Genomic DNA, 17,163 nt, shown 5'->3' with positions numbered 1-17,163 from the left:
TTGTTGACTTTTCTGGGGCTGCCGGAACTGCCGGTGTTCTCTCCCTTGCCTCTTTCGTATACGTGACATACCCAGTATACGGAATACATACCCATACTGAGTTTCTATAAACACATACACATATGCTTATTATGTGTATATATATAGCTGCTTTCTTATCTAACACGACCGAGTCCACTTTCAATCACATTTCACCAAACTAGCGCTGTCAAATATCGCCATGGTTATCTGTTTCCGGCCTTATAGCTGCTGCCCACTATTGGTCGCGGATCAGCGGCCCAGCATGCCGGCAGACTAGGGGCCGTGTTTATTTGGTCTGGGGGAGGAGGGAGTTTATTGCGTGGGCCTCCAAAACCCAAGGGAGAGTTATTCTGGTAACCCCGCGGGCCTGGTGATGGCAGATGGACGGACGATGATGCTTGTTGCTAGTTCATGCAACTATAACCAGATGGTTGGATAGGAACGGCGCCGTTTCAGTAGCCCGATCATGGGACCTATGGAGATATGGGGTCATCTCGTCTATAAATTTTGCAATTGAAGGGCTGACGCATGCCTATCTATAATATTGAACGATGGGGTGGTGGTTCTTCATATCCCGCTATCTATGGATCCATATTTGTGATCCGTGATTGATCGATGTTTCGACGATCATGATGAACCAAGTGGGAAGCGTTGCGTCACTGACAGCTATATCTCAAACAGCATATACGACTGGGTGCTCAAATGTCGAACTTAGAAATCAAGACCGTTTTGCAAAGCGTAAGGCATTACGGGCTTGTTGGCGCTGGGATTTAACAAATTCAACATTCGCTGTCCATCGCTTGCAGGGGCGAATCAATGACACATCACTCCATACGGTATATACTTAGCTACATAAAATGCATACTTTATACATATATATAAAAACCATGTGGCCATGCGCGGCTGCAAGGCACGCAGCCAGACCCTTCGCCTACGCTGACGCCTACGCGTATGACGCTCTAGACAAGCAGCAACAGCGGCATCACCAACATAAGCCTATGCACATGAAAGCCATGGCACAAGATGTGTCCAGAAAACGAGCTGCACGTCATCGTCATAAAAATCTTCCTGCCTGGCTGCCTGCATCTTTTCTTCTTCGCTAAAAAAGAAAACAGATGAATTGGACTACCCAATGCGGCGATTGGTAGCGAAGACACCCGGCTAGGGGCTTCAAGTGTCGGCTTGGTCGGCGAAGAGTCAGGATGCAGGTGGTTACGGCGTATACAGAGATACAGAGATACAGAGACACAGAGAGAAAAGAGAAGAGAGAAGAAGAGACGCGGTCCTGCTTCATCTCGTCTATGCAGGAAGAGCAACTTTTCTTCTTCCCGATGCCTGCAGCGTCCTCCCTATGGGATGGAAGTCGGGCCCGGCCACTCGGCGTCAGCGACTGCTGCTTGCTACTAATTCAACATGAATGACCGGCTAGCAGGGCTGCCATTGTCTTAAGTGGTCGATATACCCCAGGGAAAGCCGCAGATGAAAAAGGAAAAAAGAAGGGAGAGAAAAAGAAAGATATTTGTATCCAGAGACCCGGTATCTGGGAATCCTCGTTCAGGTTCGAATCGATATTATACCATACATTTGGAATTGGCTAGCGACATGAACTGCCAATGATACCCTGGAATTTCCCCTTTAAGGAGGCCCCAAAGGAAGGAAGGACTGTATGGAGTACCTTCGAAGGGAAGGGTCTTGGTTTTACGCACAGCTTATCTGTTGGTTCAAACGGATACGTGAACTCTCCTTCCCGGCTTTGTTTCCAGGGAGGCGATGTCCGTCTGCCAGCCAGCGTGTTCCAGGCGTTTGACCCTGTCGACAAACGTCCTCGTATGCTCTCGCAGCGTGTCTCTCAAAATAGATAGTATCGATACCGGTGGTGACAGCTCACCCTGACCGCCTTGTTTCTCGTTTATGCAAGCAGCTGTGTCATGCTCCTCTCTTGCCAGGTGTCGGGAGACAAGCAGGGCATGGCTCCATGCTTTTAGTTGTGCTTGTGGAGTAGCTCCAGCTTTCAGTACAATGGCCCCTCTACGGGCCGCGGGACTAAAGTAAAGGATGTACTCTTCTTCTTTGAATAGTTCGAGCAGAGCCGACAGACCGGTACTGGCGCCGACCATGGTGGTGTCAGGCTTTTGGCTGGAACCTTGGGCGTTGGTGTTAACCTGCTCGGGAAGGAGTAAGAGCAGCTGCTCGAGAGAGACTCCGATTTGACAGATTCCTAGGGTACCAGTAGCTTTAGCTTTCCATCGAAGTACACCATCTGTCTCAAAGATACGTTCTTCCTCTGAAGCTTGTGCTGGTGTGAGTACTCGATCGTCCTCAAAGAGATAGGAGAAGACAATATTAGCACGCTGGCGGTTTAGAGTCGTCATTTTTACTGCTCTGACTGCTGCGTGGTTTGTCCCCAGATGTACGATGAGTAAAAGGATCAAGGCAATCCACGTTGCTAATGGAGATGAGATGTAGGAAACTACTACACTGCCAACCTGTGTATTATACCCCCTTTAGTCCTGTTCAGTTGCAACAGGCAGGAAGAAGGGGAAAGGAAAGTACATACCAGCATTCCAAAGAGGGATATCACAGTCTCCTGACTTGAATCTTTCTATCCAACCACCATCACCGTCAGCTTTATCATGTCACCTATGATGAATTGAGTTGGAAAATTTCCAGACTTACTGCGTTCAATTCCCCTAGATTCCCCCATCGTGCAAAATGAGCACTCAAGCTGGCCTTGGAGCTACCTGCTGCGACACCACACAGCGCCCTCAGTACACTAGAAAGACTGAGAAGGCCTACCCTGACGGGCTTAGGGAATGCGGGGGACATGCAATCCAGCACTATGGCTGAATCATTGAGAAGGTCGGCAGCCAGCCTGTACATCTTACACTCTGGCTCGAGAGATGTCCCGAGACGATGGGCAAATAGGATGGTGGCTATCCTGCCCATGCTTTCCTGCAGAACATTGAGCAGCAGTGCTGCAGTGGGGGAAGCAGTGGCATCTCCAACACCAACACCTGAGAAGAGATGTCAGTTTAAGCGCCTTTGAGGAGTATAAGCAGCTGGATGTATACCCTGAAGGACTGCTCTGGATGACAGGAGACCAGCAATTGAGCTTGAGAATGCTTGAAGTGAGTCCTGATATCAAGGAGGTTAGCTCTTTCTTCTCATAATCCCTAAATAGAGAGCTGCTTCTGAACTAACATATATTTGATATCTAGACGTCTATAGTTAGCCGAGACTTCCCAACTTGACATGATGCTCTCATCTCAGAACCAAAAGAGTAGAACTTACTCGATATAGTCATCCGTGACACTGTGCGGATATCCAACCGGGAGGAACACGTTCAGGATGGACGTCAGATACGAGCTTGAGGACGGTTTCTGTGGCGGCAACTGCAACAAGTCAGCATCAACTTCAATATATCGGCATATCGTCCTCTATCAATATCCGTCCCCCAGCTACATCCGTCTACCAGCGTTATGATACATCCACAGCCAATATGATATGTCGAGGTATCAGCGTCAATAGTTTATCTCCAATAAAGTGCATCCACAACATCCACAAACAACCCATGAACCGCAACTCAAGCATTGGTACTCCGTATAAGCTTCGGTAACCGGGCTTGTAACAGGATAACATACAATGATTTCCACACTGTCAGCCCGGCGCTTCGACCGCAGCTTGTTGCTTGGACAGACATAGGTCTTGACCGTCGTGCCGACCTCGTTCGTCTCCTTGACGATCAGCTCTGCGTTCGTGGCTGGAGCCATCCAAGCGAGCCGTAGCTATCAGTTGACCCAGCGGGTTGATTGGCCCCAGGGAACTCTTCTTCTTAAGGCAGGTCTTATTTTATGACCAAGGTCGACGGAGAGCAGCTGCGTTTCCAGGGATCAGAGGAAGTTTCTCTGCGAGTTGTGGCTGGTGTTGGCGGGGACGAAGTTGGCCATGCAGTGCATATCAATCAGTCCAGCATACAATCAGCGCAGCAGGACCAGCCGAGCTTTCGTCCTGCTCAACCGCCAGGAAAAGATGTCTCTCTAGAAAGTCGCCACAAGGATCAAACCGACCGTCGCGAGCGGGAGATAACTAACGATTAGACGATTAGATCCCGTCGTCGCTTCGCTCTCGCTGGCTTTGTCTGTTCGGTGTGTTGGGATGGCCGCATCCAGCGAGCTCAGCCATGGCTCGTCGCAGCTTGACAGGCGGATAAGAACGAAAGAGCCTTAAAAGACTACACACTAAAAAAGAAAAAGAGCTACCAGGTATAGAAAGAATCTGGGGTAAAGCTAGCTACTTAAGCTCAAGGACGAGGGATAAAAACCAAAGGCTCATTTATCGCTTACGTTTAGCCGGCAAGGAAGGGTGTAAAAAGATTGGTTCTGGCTGTTGGCTCAGCTTAGGCTGCAAAGCTACCAGATGGCGCGAAGCGAGAAGCATGTTCAAAAAGGTTGACGAGTTACGTAGCTACGTAGTTACGTACAAGAGAGACAAGATAGCAGACAAGGGACCTCGACTGGCACCGGATAAGCCGTGGAAGGCCTGGAAAGACGGTGATCAAATTGGTGGAAGCAGCAGTGGTGTGGCCTCACTCACCCCCCTGTCCGTACTTATGGGGAGTTCGGGATATAGGGAAGTCGGAGGAGACAGGGGAGAGGGCGGCCTGCATGCATGTAGAGAAAACGCCGAAGATCAGCCAGCTCGCGCTCGGGGTTAATTGTGTCCGTCTGGCCGCGGCGCCAGTTCAGAAGAGGGTTGATGCCGGTGCTAGGTCGCCGACGGGGCTGGGGAAGTATACTTGGTGGAAAGGGTATACTAGTTAAATAGTATATTAAAAGGGGATAAAGGCAGGTAAGTACAGTTGAAAGGTAGTACAGTACACAGTGCAGCTCTGTCCGAGTTCCTCCCACCCTCCTCTAGCCAGCATCCCGTCTGCCCGTCTGCCTGCCTGTCGCTCGCTGTCGCTCAGAAAAATCCAGCCCGGCCAACCAAGGCCCAACCAAAGCCCCTCCATAAACCAAACCATGGAAAAAGCAAACAGACAGTTCCCAACCCCAGTGATAAGGAAGTATGTCAAGGGTGGTGGGAAAAAAAGAAAAAGAAAAGAAAGATGATGAACTCCGTCCAGCGCCGATAAGCTGAGAAGACCCAGGCTTCAAGTAAGAAAGAAGAAACGAAAAAAAAAGGGAGAAGGGACAAGAGACTGGAAGACTGTGTTGCTCCGTGTGGTGGTGGTGCGCCGTTCGCTTCGTTGCCATGCTGTATGCTATGCTGGGCTGTTCCGTGCAGCTGCTTTTTTTTACTTCTGCTGTTTCGTGCTCATGCAGGCTGTGCCTTGTTTTTTCTGACTTTTGCAAAAGGGGCGGTATATAAATGACCCGAACGAGAGAGAGAGTGGACGACTGCCATCTCCTGACTCGATCAATCGAAAAAAGTATACAGGGTGTCGTAGATGGGGGGTTGGGTTTTCAGTTAGTGTGTTTTATATATCCCCTTGTCGAAACCAGCTCAGATAGGTGGGTATATGTCTCGTGGCTTGTATTTTGCTGTTTGTTTTTGCTCTCCGTCTGCGTCGTAAGCTCCATCATTCCGTCCAACTCATGCTTGAGGGATAAGGTAAGGTAAGGTAAGTTAAAAGATAAAAGAGAATGCCGTTAGCCAAGATTTGGGGCGGGAGCTCGTTCACGCGAACATGCTTGCCCCGCCGGTCTCGATGGCGTCAATCTCTGCCTGGGACCAGGGAGCACGTCTGAATCTGGCAGGGAGGTCGTTGCGGTCAAAGTACTCGCCCTTCTTGGGAGCAATAGGGCCTAGGGCAGCACCAGGGGAGCCTCCGATGCTGGAGAAGGGGCGGTATGTGGTGTTGAGGGGACCGTGCTGCTGGGCTTTGGCACGGTAGGTGACGAAAGAGTCGGGAAGCTGGTGGGTTGGCGACGCGGGATGGGGTTGGGGAGAGTGGTCAATGGAGGCTAGCAGCAGTCAGTCAGCCAAAAGCGTTCCCAAGTCTCGCTGAGGGGTCCCTTCTGAGCATACCTGGGATGGTGCGCTTGCCCACGAACTTGATCAGAGGCTGGCGAGTGCCGGCAGCAGCGGCAGCGGCAGCTTGGCGGAGAACAGTAGTGGCCTGCATCTTGAGATTGGTCGTAGCTGTTGGCGTAGTGGTTGAAAGTAGAAGTCGTCGAGAGTTGGTCTGTCGTGGTCTGTAGTGGTTGACTGGGGTTGAGCGGCAGCGTCGAATATAAGGAGTTTGCGAAGTTGCGAAGATGTTGAGAAGAAGAAGAAAGTGTGAGAAAAGCGAGAGTTTTCGTGTTGAGCTCCATAGCTTGCGAGCTAGTGGATGACTAAGCGGCGGGAGGAAAAGGAAGGTTGAGCAAGGAAAAAACCGCGTCGGGCGGAGAGATAAGGAAGCAGGGCGCGCGCTGATTGGTGCTTGGCGTGGCGGCCTTATCTCGGTGTTTGGTTCCGTCCTCGGCGCCGGGTCGGCTGCTTAGGTAAGAAGCTTATGTAAACGAACCTCTCGTGCTCTTCGGCGCGATAAGGCGGCGATAGTCAGAAGCAAGCGACAAGAAAGGCCGACGGGAAGACGAACGCAGACGAAGACGACGACGAAGAAGGACGCAGAAGATGCATGAGATCCTCCTGTTCGCCTCCGTCCCCGCGGCCCAGCATGACGACCTGCTGCACCAGCTCGCAGGGTTGGCCGCCATGCAGCCGAAGGAGGTGCTGGAGCGCCGCCTGCTCTTCAAGTCCTTCCGCAAGCCGGGCTACATCAAGCCGCGAGTCGGCGGCAGCCAGGCCCAGGGCCAGGAGGGCGTCAGCGAGGTCCAGCGACTCATCAAGATGCTAGGCTCTGGCATGTATCACATCCAGGTCGTAAGCGATGTCGACAGGGCCGCCAGCAGTGCCGACGCCGGCGGGATGGGCGTCGCGGAGAGCCAGGCGGAGTGGAGGATCGAGTTCAAGGACGTGCCTGACGCCGGAGCTGCGACTGGGGTGACCACGCGGTTTGCGGCCTCTGCTCGGGTGTCCGACGACTACATCTCGTCCTTGAACGCATGGGGATTCAAGTACGTGCTTCTCCGCGATCTCTCTTTTTGCCATCTTTGCTGACGTGAAAATGGATAGCTATTACTCCGAATATGTCGTGGAAGGCAACATCCTCGTTCTCGACGAAGCAGTCCTCTTCCTCCACCGTATACTCGTCATCCCTCCGGAGCTACATAAGCCATCTCAGGCCGGGAAACCTCTCTCCCGCCTGCCGCCATACGACCAGCTAAAACCACTTGACCCCAATGGAGGATATGTCCTGCAGACATGCTTTACGATACAAGACAGCAACAGCCCCGAGCTGCTCAGGTCGACCTCCCAGCGCATGTTGGCGCTCAAGGAGCAGCTACGGCCTGCCATTAGACTCGAACCAGGCGACAGGCTGGCTCTTGATCCCAGGGTGAAAGCAGGCGCTCTCTAGACACAAAAAACAACAACAACCAATTGCATCGCATGCGTAGATTCTGTACTATAGTAGAACCCACCATCACTACGGCCATCTAATGACTGAGCGTTCTCGTAACATATCTACTTTCTTCCTCCCGTCCCTCACTCGACGACTCTTAGTAGCCTTTTGACGCTTTTTGATGTGTTCATATATCTCAAAAGGGTTAAATGGGATTTCTTGACATGTGACTTCGCGTTCGCGTCGGGAAGCTTGAAGTTTAAAGTCAGGCCTTCTTTTTCAGCCTCAACAAGTGTTACTGCCTGGAGTGACGATATCAATGACAAGATAGCTCCATATACATAACATATATCTATGTGGTTGCGGCATCAGCTGGCTCGCCGTGCAGCACATATCTCGATTTACCCTCAAGTTCACTCCGGGACTCTGTCTTCTCATCTCACGATGACCTCACCAGGCTCCAAGCGGCCTATGTCTAGCACAGAACGCGCAATTTCACCTCCAACTAAGAAGAAGCCGAAGGTAGCGGCCTCTGTCACTAGTATGTCCCCTCGTTATTATACATACATATATCACGTCGCTAATAGTGCTATTACAGGCCAAACGGTCGTTAACTTCTTTAAACCTACTTCTCAGAAACCTATACCCAGTCAGTCTAAAAGGAAGATATCATGGCACATAGCGAACAACAGCTGCATTGTCGGCCAATATCTTGTTGGCCAAAAGGATGAAGCACAAAAAGAGGAGCAGAAGGATGGAAATAAGACGCGTATTGCTGCTTTTGACTTTGTACGCATGCCTCAGTTATCCAATGTTTGCCGTCTGGATGCACTGAATCGCTCATCACATTCTGGCCTTGAGGACGAGAAGCTAACCGCAGCCACAGGACCACACACTTATAATGCCCAAATCCAACAGCAAATTCTCCCGCTCTGCCTCTGACTGGAAATGGTGGGATCCCAGTGTCCCATCTAAACTGAAACAACTCGCTGCAGACGGTTACACGCTTGTTATCGTCTCAAACCAAAAGGCAGTCAACTTAAAGCCCGATGCGAAGGCGAAAACGGGCAATTCAGACTCAAAGAGCTTGTCCGTACTGAAGGAGAAGGTTACTATGGTACTGGATACACTGGACTTGGATATCCCAGTTAGCATATATGCTGCCACGCAGTATGACGAATACAGGAAGCCTAGGATGGGGATGTGGAGGGAGATGGTAAAGGATTTGGGACTGGATATTCCTGATGACGTGGAGGGGAAAAAATCGTCAAGGCTAGGACGGACGCTGGATTTGGGAAACTCCATCTTCGTTGGCGATGCTGCGGGTAGAAAGGGTGACCATTCTTGCTGTGATAGGTACGTTGTCAACCAGTCCGCGTGTTTGGCTAGGTTCCCCCAATCAATGAAAATGAAACTAAGTTGACCCTGATTCTTTTTTAGACATTTCGCTGCGAACGTTGGTATACCGTTCAAGACCCCAGAGGAGTTCTTTCGGGATGAACCACCCGTCCCCGTGGGAGTCGACGTGTTCGATCCAAAGAAACATATGGATATGGATACACCATCGACGGACGTGGTGGACAAGATCTCTCCTCCCTTCACAAAACAGAGTGATACAGAACTGGTACTCTTATGTGGCAGTCCGGGGTCAGGGAAGTCGACGTTTTATTGGAAGTACTTACAGCCCCTCGGGTATGAGAGGGTGAATCAAGACATCCTCAAGACGGTACGTTGTCTCTTATCTCCTCTTATTGGCCTGTCAAATGATGCTTCTACCATATAAACATACATATACCGACTAACACGACGAAAACGGATCAGAGACAGAAATGTCTAAAAGTTGCAAACGAGAATCTGCTGGCCGGCAAGTCTGTGGCAGTCGGTAAGTTGCCTACCAATAATAGCCTGCACCAGTTTAATTTTACTATATACGGCAGGTATACCCTGAATTTCTGTTACAAAATGACTGAACTTATGCACGCAGACAACACCAACGCCAACAAAACCACCCGCGCCGAGTGGATATCTCTTGCAAAAACGCTCAACCTGCCAATCAGATGTATCTACCTTACCACTCCAATACCAGTCTGCAAACACAATAATGCCGTACGAGCAGCGAATCCAAACCAGGTCCGTCAACGTCCATCCCTTCAACCAGCCCAGTCCATCTAGACTCCCTTCCCCCCTCCCCCCTCCTCCTTTCCTCTTCCCCGTTCCTATCGATACCCATTTTTAGCACTCAATTTTTGTCCCTCATATGCAGTGTAACGTGCCTCACCCCTCCGTCCATCCATTCTTATTTTTACACCTATCTACAAGGGTTATCTCGTTATCTATCTTGATACCAGCTGCGTTCCGCAGTTCCAGTTTCCCGTTCTTCCGGGCTAAATATCACGTAACGTATATGTGTATTAACGCAGTGAACAAACAGGAGTCGCTGAACCCGGAATCTCGCACCATACTCCCACCAGTCGCATTCAGCGACTATGTGCGCCGTTTTGAAGAGCCGGATGTATCTGAGGGGTTTAAAGACATGATTAATGTTGGGTTTCAGTTTGATGGAGATAAGGAGGCAAGAGAATTATGGGGACAGCATTGGGTATGAAATGCACTCTTAAAAGGGTTTCGGATAGATCCAGTCCATATTTAAACACGACAGCTATGCCTTTTTATTGTCTAGATTATCATTTATATACCTGCTTTTTTATATCTCCATCAATAACTTTTTTGTTTCATTTAATCGTCTCTATGCATATTTTTATTTTAATTTTGGTGGTGCTTGTACCAGCAATGCAGGGTATATAGAACATAGGGATGCCTGAAGGAGCGTGTGTATGGTTACATACATGCGATGATACATCTGGGGAGCAAATAGGTGGGCCTATAGGGATGGATATATGAGGCGAGGGTGTGAACGGGGTATAAGGTAGAGGTATAAGTATGGATATATAAGACAAACTGGAGGGAAATGTATCAGCGGAAGTATGCAATGGAAGATGCTGAGCTGGTCAACGACCTGCTACATGATGACTGAAACATAGAAAGATGCATAATGAAACAGTCGATAGCTAAGGTCGACAGGTAGATAGGTAGTTAAATGCGAGGGCAGGATAGGGGGGTCGGTCGATTGATGAGATAGGACGGGATTAGTATGTTAAACATTAGAAGAGAGGTCAGTGAAGGAGACAATGGATATAGAACAGTTCCAGTGTATCAGAAAGAGAAGCGGGAGAAGAAGGAAAAGTTGTATGTTTCCCCAAGGGCAACGGGAAGACGCCGTATCTTGTCATCCGTCTTGGAATTTGCTCTTCTCTTCGGCACGGGAGCTTGCATATAGATGCGCCCGGTTAACCGCCTTGCCTTGTCTTGCCTGTCGACTTCTTCATTAAAGCGATACCGGGTAAGTCAGAGTGATGCAAAAAAGGAAAATGCATAGTGAAACCTGAAAGATGGATGGTAGATAGGAAAAGAGTTCCACGAGCGTGGACGAAAGTGGCCCCTTTTGTTCCACCTGGCGCCCTGCCCTTGCGCCGTGAACCGTGACCATAAAATGATGATAAGAAATGAGATAGGAAAAGCCATGGGGGTAGCTGGTTTCTATGTATATCCTCTATAACGTATGATGAACAAATGGGCTAAATGGGAAGGGAAAAGGGCAAAGATACATGCAGTAAAGAGGCAAGGGGGTAAGAGGCGGGATTAAGGGAAGGCTGGGCCCTTTTTTAAACGCCACGATTAAAAACATCGACTTAATGAGTGTCATAACAAAGGAGCGTGTGGGTAAGGAGCGTCGTTCATCCATCACGGAGCATATATAAGATATGGCATTCCTCGGTGGATGCAAAAGGGGGCAGAATTTTGGTCATAAGGAGCGTAAGGCATGATTCATGATCGGATGCTGGAATATAAGGAGAGAATAAACAGAACAACACTGGGGGGGAATAAAAACCATAAAAAAACAAGCAAGGCAACATAACTCCAGTCGTCCTTTCTCGCCCAGCTCGGATATGGTGGGAGACGACTATTAATTGCATGCAGGTACCGCAGCAAATCAGGACAAAGGAAAATATAGGGTAAATAGATGATGGAATATGCGGGTATTTGTACAGGATGATGATAGGGATGTAGAAGGTAAAGGGGGGGAAAGGGTTCTGGCTACGAGCTCTTGCGAAGGCTGAAGAGACCGTTCAAGAACTTGAGGATGGATTTTTTAGATAGGATTCTATCATCACCGGACCGACAATGCTGTAGGCCAGGCCCAACTGACATGGGTCCGACGATGTCTTCGTCTCCAAGCTCGGGGAACTTATTCTTGTCATGAAGTCCGGGTATCTTGACGGCATCCTGGGAGCAGTGGAGCACTTCTGACGGGCTGAGTGAGAGACGGTTACCATTGCCATCTTCAAGGTTGGCGATGACATGGTTGTAGCCATTCTTCCACTCGTTGTTGACGGATATCCACTTCTCTTCAGTGAGTTGGTATATGTGCGACGTGGAACCGTAGTGTTCATCAGTACGGGCAAGGTGCTTGGCGTAGTTGCAGCGAGCGAGCTCCCAGTTGGTACGGAAGTTGTTCAAAGCCTCCCTGTCACAGATCTCGGGAATGTATGGCTCGGGATAGATGGTGAAGTTTGCGTGTCCTAGCTTGCAGGACCATTCATCGACGGAGTCAGACATGGCCATGCGAGTTGAGTAGAGGCGAGTCATAGCAAGCTGACGGCTGATGGACGACATGGATGGATGAGTAGAGGTAATAGGTGATGTGGCAGGCATAGAGTCGTATATGGAGGTGATAGGCGGACTGTCGGTGTCCCGGGGGCCTGCCACGGGAGCGATGGAAGGTGACTCCAGCGGGGAATCTATATGCTGTTCCTTGTCGATATGTGGCAGATCCATCATCACCGGTGGAAGAAGCGGTGTCCTGGCATGTCTCTCTGGCTCGCCGTCAAACTGTTGGTTAGCCTTTTCGATGTCGATACCGGCAACGCCAGCCTCGTTCAGGCGTTCCTCAAACGTTGTCCGGGCTGGAGAGGGGGCATAGAGGCTCTGGCGTGCCGATATCAAGCTTGCAGCAGGGCTAGCGAGGGCCGAAGTGGCGGAATTAGCGCGAGATCTGAGTGAGTCTTCGTATCGATCGCGTGTAGCAACTGTATCTGCAATCGACGACGGCTTCGCCTGCTTCCATTTCGATGAGAATGAGGAGAAACGAGTGCTGATCCGGGATATCTGGCGGAGGGACTTGCTGTCCGACCTCCTCTTCTTGAACGAGTCCACAGCCTCGAGGGTATCAATCTGGTCGAAATCGTGTGAGTCCAGTGAGAGGTGACTGTCGTCATATGCAGCAGCGGCAGCGGCGGCATGGAAATCATTAAAGTGAGCTAAGCTTTAAGTTAGTATATTGTTTACTTTCTTGTGTCTTTCTCTTTTCTTTTTCTTCTCCCTTCAACCATGTAATAGATGTAGATGGAGAAGTAGAAGCAGTAGTAAAGGAAAAAAGATGACTTACGAAAGTAACCATCTCCTTCGACGTAGTTGATCTCTCGTTCGCCTGGCTCTTCCTTTACTTCTGTCAACTGCGTCTTGGTGCCGCCAAAGCCGTCGGGCGAGCTGGTGACAGGCGACGACGCCAGCGACGAGACGGAGCTGGGGAACCGAGTATGCGTCCTGGTCGAGAAGAGCGAGGTAACGGGAGACCCCGGATTCGAGGAGCTCATGGATTCTGGAGACTCTGGCGGCGGTCGTGTGAGATAGGATGGGTGGGAGGATGGAGACGCGGCGTCTGCTTCACCTTCGCGCCGGTTGCTAGCTTCGAAGAGGTGTGATAATCGCAGCATAGTGCGCAGTGTCACTGAGGCGCCAGAAGAGCCAGCAATGGAGGTTTTTATCTCTTGTCTCTCCCGACAGCGGCTTCAATTCATATCAGATGGTGCGGGCGTAGCTTGTATGGCGAGGCGTATGTTTGTTTTCAGGACGGCCAGTAGCGAGCGAAGGAAGCTCATGCAGCGAAGGGAAGGGCGCAACGATCGGCCTGAAGGGGTGCAGCGGTAGTCGCGGGCAGCGGACAGAGAGTCTATCTGACGCTGGATATGTAGATGTTGATATTACTTAGTAGTAGAGTCGATGTCGAATGTTGGTGGTGGTGGTTTTGGTGATGTTGGTGAAGGCGAGGTTCGCAGCAGGATTTGAGGCGGCCTGGACGGTCGACTTTCTGCCGGTGACTTGGAAGCGCGCGCAGCTTACAACAGCAGCAGCAGCGCTGGGGAGGTCAGCAAGGCAGGAGAAAAAGGCGAGGACGGGACAAGACGAGACGCTGCAGAGTGACGACGGTGGTGGACAAGAGAGAGATGACTCTTAACTGGTGCAATTGGGCAGAAGTAAGAAAAAAGAGAGAGAGCGAAGCAAAAAGCACGCGACAGGGGGTTGGACTTTTTTCTCTTCACTGCGCAGACACCCAGTCGGCACCCAGCAGAAGACTGCAGCAGGCCAGTGGAAAGACGCAAAAGCCAGGCTGCTCTGCTTCCCCGGGGGACGCCAGAAGGGCCAGAAGGCGAGCTGTCGGGCAACAAGAGGGACTGACGTGGGTGTGCGTGCGGTCGAGAATAGCAGGGCAAAAGAAACGAGAACCCAAGCGGGCTGGGAGCCACTTACAGACGGCCAGCGAGCTTCTCGGGGCGGGTCTCCAGGATAGACACAGCCAGAGAGTGGCCAGAAAGGCAAAGAGACGGTGATGGAGATGCTGGAGGGCAACAGAGATATGACATGGCTGGTGAAGCAGCTCACGGAGAGGCCGTCATTGTGATAGAGACATACATGCAAGCCAACGAGATTTAAAAAAAGACGAAGAGGAAGAGGAAGAAGAAAACGAAGGAAACGAAGACGAAGGCTTGCCCTGACTAAGAAACTCACCGTTATTCTGGTTCCTGGTCCGCTTTGTGGCTCTGCTGCCGATTCTTCTTTCTGCTTCCTTTCATATGCTGATATCCTCAGATGCCTAGGGCTTACAGGAACTACGACTGGCGGGGGGGAGGAGGAGGATTAAGAGCATTTCCTCCTTCCCCCCAAAAGAGGATAGATACTATCAAACAAGCCATGGTGGTGCAGAGACAGGCAGGGAGCTCGCCGGCTGTATCCCCCTCGTTTCGTGAGGTTTCGACGTCTCCGGGTCCTGCTGGCTTGTTGATTGATTGATTGATACGGGCCCCAGCAGCTCGATGTGAAGGAAGCACAGTCAAGCTACGTTTCTTCTTTTCTTGAGAACATAACTTCTACAGGCTGCTGTGTATCTACACATTGTCGAACAGACCGGACTGCCTGCCTACCTGCTTGCTTGCCTGCTTGCTTGTCCACGAAGAAAAAAAGCAAACATCTTCTTGTCCAACCCAGCAAAACCCGTCAGTCTGTCAGGGCCATGACGAGCATCTTCAAGATCCCCAAGATTCACCACACTCTTTTTTCCCTCCTTCTGTTTGCTTCTTTTCTTTTTCCTTCTCTGCTTTTTCTTTTTCCGACGACTTGCTGGTTCCACGATGGCCGAACCAAGGTTGAGGCAAAGCAAAAGGAAAGAAAATTTTATATACTCACCGCGAAGAGAAAAATGGCCCGAAACGTGGCTCCACCCCTTGAGGATGGATATAAGAGGCCAAAAATCCGCCAATACGACTGTGAGAAAATAGGTGAGGAGAAAAGAGTGAAGGGATAAGAAAAAAAAAGGAAGGTTTCTGGGTAAAGAAACGGCGCCCGCTATGGAACCAGGGGGATTTCAACTCCGGCGCCCAAGGGGAAATCGTCTTACTCGCAGCCCAGGGAGGCTTTGCACGAAGAAGAAAGAAACCGTACTCCGTAAAGAGACAAAATAAAAGAGAAAGGCAGAGAAAGAGAAGAAAGCGCAAAAACAAAGAAGAGGGGAGAGTAAGAGAAAAATGAAAGAACGAAGAATGCAAAGGAAGCCGTTGGATTGTTTACTTTCCCTCTCTTCCTCCGCTGCGGATCAGACAACCCTCTTCTTTTCTTTGCTTTTTTTTATTTCCTTCTGCTGCTTCTGCTCATCCATCTGAGAGAAGAAAAGCTGAAGCTGATAGACTTTTCAACAGTTGTTCCTGCGTCAAGGGTGAAGCTCAGTCCGTCCTTACCCGTGGCTGGATACGAGGGAAAAAGGCCGATGTCGATGCCTGAAGTCGTCATCGTCCTTTCGGCCTTCCTCTGGGCCAGAGATCCAGAGATACAGAGATACACTCGTCATGCACATGAAGGAATCATAACTCGGAATGGGCGGGAGTAAGGGGCGCATCTCTCTGACACTTGACGGAGGACTTACCACTCTCCTCTCCCAGCTGCAAATTTCACTGGACCAAAAAGGCAAGCAGCAGAAGCAGGAGAAGCCAGTCTGTGTCGCAACGAGACCAACTCCCTGATTCGTCTCTTTTCCCGGATACTTTACTTTATTTTTCTTTTCCTAGACCGGAATGTTGTATATGTATCTTCTCTACTACTGGAGTCAGAAGAGTTACTCTGCAGTCGCTTATTCTTGTACAAGCCCTAACCTAGGCATCGATCTCTGGATCCTCCTTCGTATACACTTACTAACTCTGTACTTCCGCCGTCATTATGTCAACAGATGGCTGAGGGATAGAAGGAAAACCACCGTGGACGGCCCCCATCCCATGACTATGACGTTCACAGTCCACAGTCACAGCATATCGCAGCCGGGCCACGCATTGCTCTACCTACTCGTCAAACTACGACTGAACCCGTCTTGCTATACTTATGACGATGATGTTGCCATGTACCAGTGGGAAAAGTACATATGTGTGGACGTGGGCGGCTCGGACTGGATCGGACTCCATACCCCCATGTACCCCGTCCACCCCATCCATGCTCATGCTCCATCTTGGGACTCCATAGCATCGACTCCGTAACACTGATCCGACGCAGTCTAGACCACCAGGCATGCCTTCTCTCATATCTTCTCGTGTTCGAACACACACAGAAAAATATGTGGTTGTTCACACACAGTCAGACCGGCAACAGGTAGTTACAACCGCGGGTTCATGGACAAGGGCATTCATCGATCGTGTCAAGTTCAAAAGCGGGTTGAGACGACATCACACTCACCGATGCCCGCCCCCGCGACTCGATGACGTTTTACATAGGGCGTCAGAGATGTAACCGGGATGTCAGCACCTCGGACTGAACAGGTCGAATTGGGCTTTATTCCGAGCAAGGCGACGAAACGGCGACGAAGCTGGCTGGCTTCCTAGTGATAGTCTCCTGCTTCTTAAGCCTTAAAGCCTCCAGGATAATTCCCATCCCTCGGCCTGCCACCCGGTTTTTTTTTGGCATTTGACAGGCATCCAGACCGGTTAGAATTATTAAGCTTGCTTGCCTCAAGGCTACAGGAATTGGTTCGTGAGGTTGGGAAGATATTTTTGGCACTTGGCTGGGGTTCTTCTCTCGCCCTCCAGCCTGAGATCGCCATTCCGGTTTGACCTTCCACATGCAATGCGACGACGGACGGCATCAAACTGTTGGTTGCTGGACGGATAAACGAGCGGCACATCTCCTATGTCTTTGTACTCCATACGGAGAACACTAAGTAAAGACTCTGCCGTCGTTCCTGGGCAAAGACTGTTCCAGCAAATGTTCCGGGCGTCGGATTAGTTCGAGCTTTCGGGTTAAAAAAAGGAATGTAACTT

General features: G+C 50.3%; 6 protein-coding genes across 6 annotated transcripts; 3 read left to right on the top strand and 3 right to left on the bottom strand.

Moving 5' to 3' along the window:
- Window positions 1-1,742: 1,742 nt before the first annotated feature.
- MGYG_01706 (DUF647 domain-containing protein) lies at window positions 1,743-3,791 on the bottom strand (the record flags this gene model as incomplete). The annotated part of the gene is made up of 6 exons (XM_003177590.1): window positions 1,743-2,507; window positions 2,579-2,623; window positions 2,698-3,035; window positions 3,103-3,212; window positions 3,313-3,413; window positions 3,663-3,791. The coding sequence occupies 6 exons, from the start codon at window positions 3,789-3,791 to the stop codon at window positions 1,743-1,745; spliced, it is 1,488 nt and encodes a 495-aa protein (XP_003177638.1).
- A 1,909-nt stretch (window positions 3,792-5,700) lies between these two features.
- MGYG_01705 (hypothetical protein) lies at window positions 5,701-6,148 on the bottom strand (the record flags this gene model as incomplete). The annotated part of the gene is made up of 2 exons (XM_003177589.1): window positions 5,701-5,987; window positions 6,052-6,148. The coding sequence occupies 2 exons, from the start codon at window positions 6,146-6,148 to the stop codon at window positions 5,701-5,703; spliced, it is 384 nt and encodes a 127-aa protein (XP_003177637.1).
- Window positions 6,149-6,642: 494 nt separating this feature from the next.
- Window positions 6,643-7,486, top strand: MGYG_01704 (RNA polymerase II transcription subunit 18 mediator; the record flags this gene model as incomplete). The annotated part of the gene is made up of 2 exons (XM_003177588.1): window positions 6,643-7,085; window positions 7,144-7,486. 2 exons carry the CDS (start codon window positions 6,643-6,645, stop codon window positions 7,484-7,486), a joined length of 786 nt encoding a protein of 261 aa, XP_003177636.1.
- A 429-nt stretch (window positions 7,487-7,915) lies between these two features.
- Window positions 7,916-10,076, top strand: MGYG_01703 (bifunctional polynucleotide phosphatase/kinase; the record flags this gene model as incomplete). The annotated part of the gene is made up of 7 exons (XM_003177587.1): window positions 7,916-8,012; window positions 8,070-8,260; window positions 8,358-8,827; window positions 8,912-9,197; window positions 9,293-9,353; window positions 9,456-9,601; window positions 9,903-10,076. 7 exons carry the CDS (start codon window positions 7,916-7,918, stop codon window positions 10,074-10,076), a joined length of 1,425 nt encoding a protein of 474 aa, XP_003177635.1.
- Window positions 10,077-11,626: 1,550 nt separating this feature from the next.
- On the bottom strand, window positions 11,627-13,305 carry MGYG_01702 (hypothetical protein; the record flags this gene model as incomplete). The annotated part of the gene is made up of 2 exons (XM_003177586.1): window positions 11,627-12,849; window positions 12,978-13,305. 2 exons carry the CDS (start codon window positions 13,303-13,305, stop codon window positions 11,627-11,629), a joined length of 1,551 nt encoding a protein of 516 aa, XP_003177634.1.
- A 1,760-nt stretch (window positions 13,306-15,065) lies between these two features.
- MGYG_08944 (hypothetical protein) lies at window positions 15,066-15,749 on the top strand (the record flags this gene model as incomplete). The annotated part of the gene is made up of 3 exons (XM_003177585.1): window positions 15,066-15,144; window positions 15,270-15,379; window positions 15,537-15,749. 3 exons carry the CDS (start codon window positions 15,066-15,068, stop codon window positions 15,747-15,749), a joined length of 402 nt encoding a protein of 133 aa, XP_003177633.1.
- Between the last annotated feature and the right edge of the window lie 1,414 nt (window positions 15,750-17,163).

This window comes from Nannizzia gypsea, genomic scaffold (assembly GCF_000150975.2).
Source record: "Nannizzia gypsea CBS 118893 supercont1.1 genomic scaffold, whole genome shotgun sequence".
In the NCBI taxonomy this organism is placed as follows: Eukaryota; Fungi; Ascomycota; class Eurotiomycetes; order Onygenales; family Arthrodermataceae; genus Nannizzia; species Nannizzia gypsea.
The sequence above is the reverse complement of the archived record's forward strand: the minus strand, read 5'-3'. Positions and strand labels throughout refer to the sequence as shown.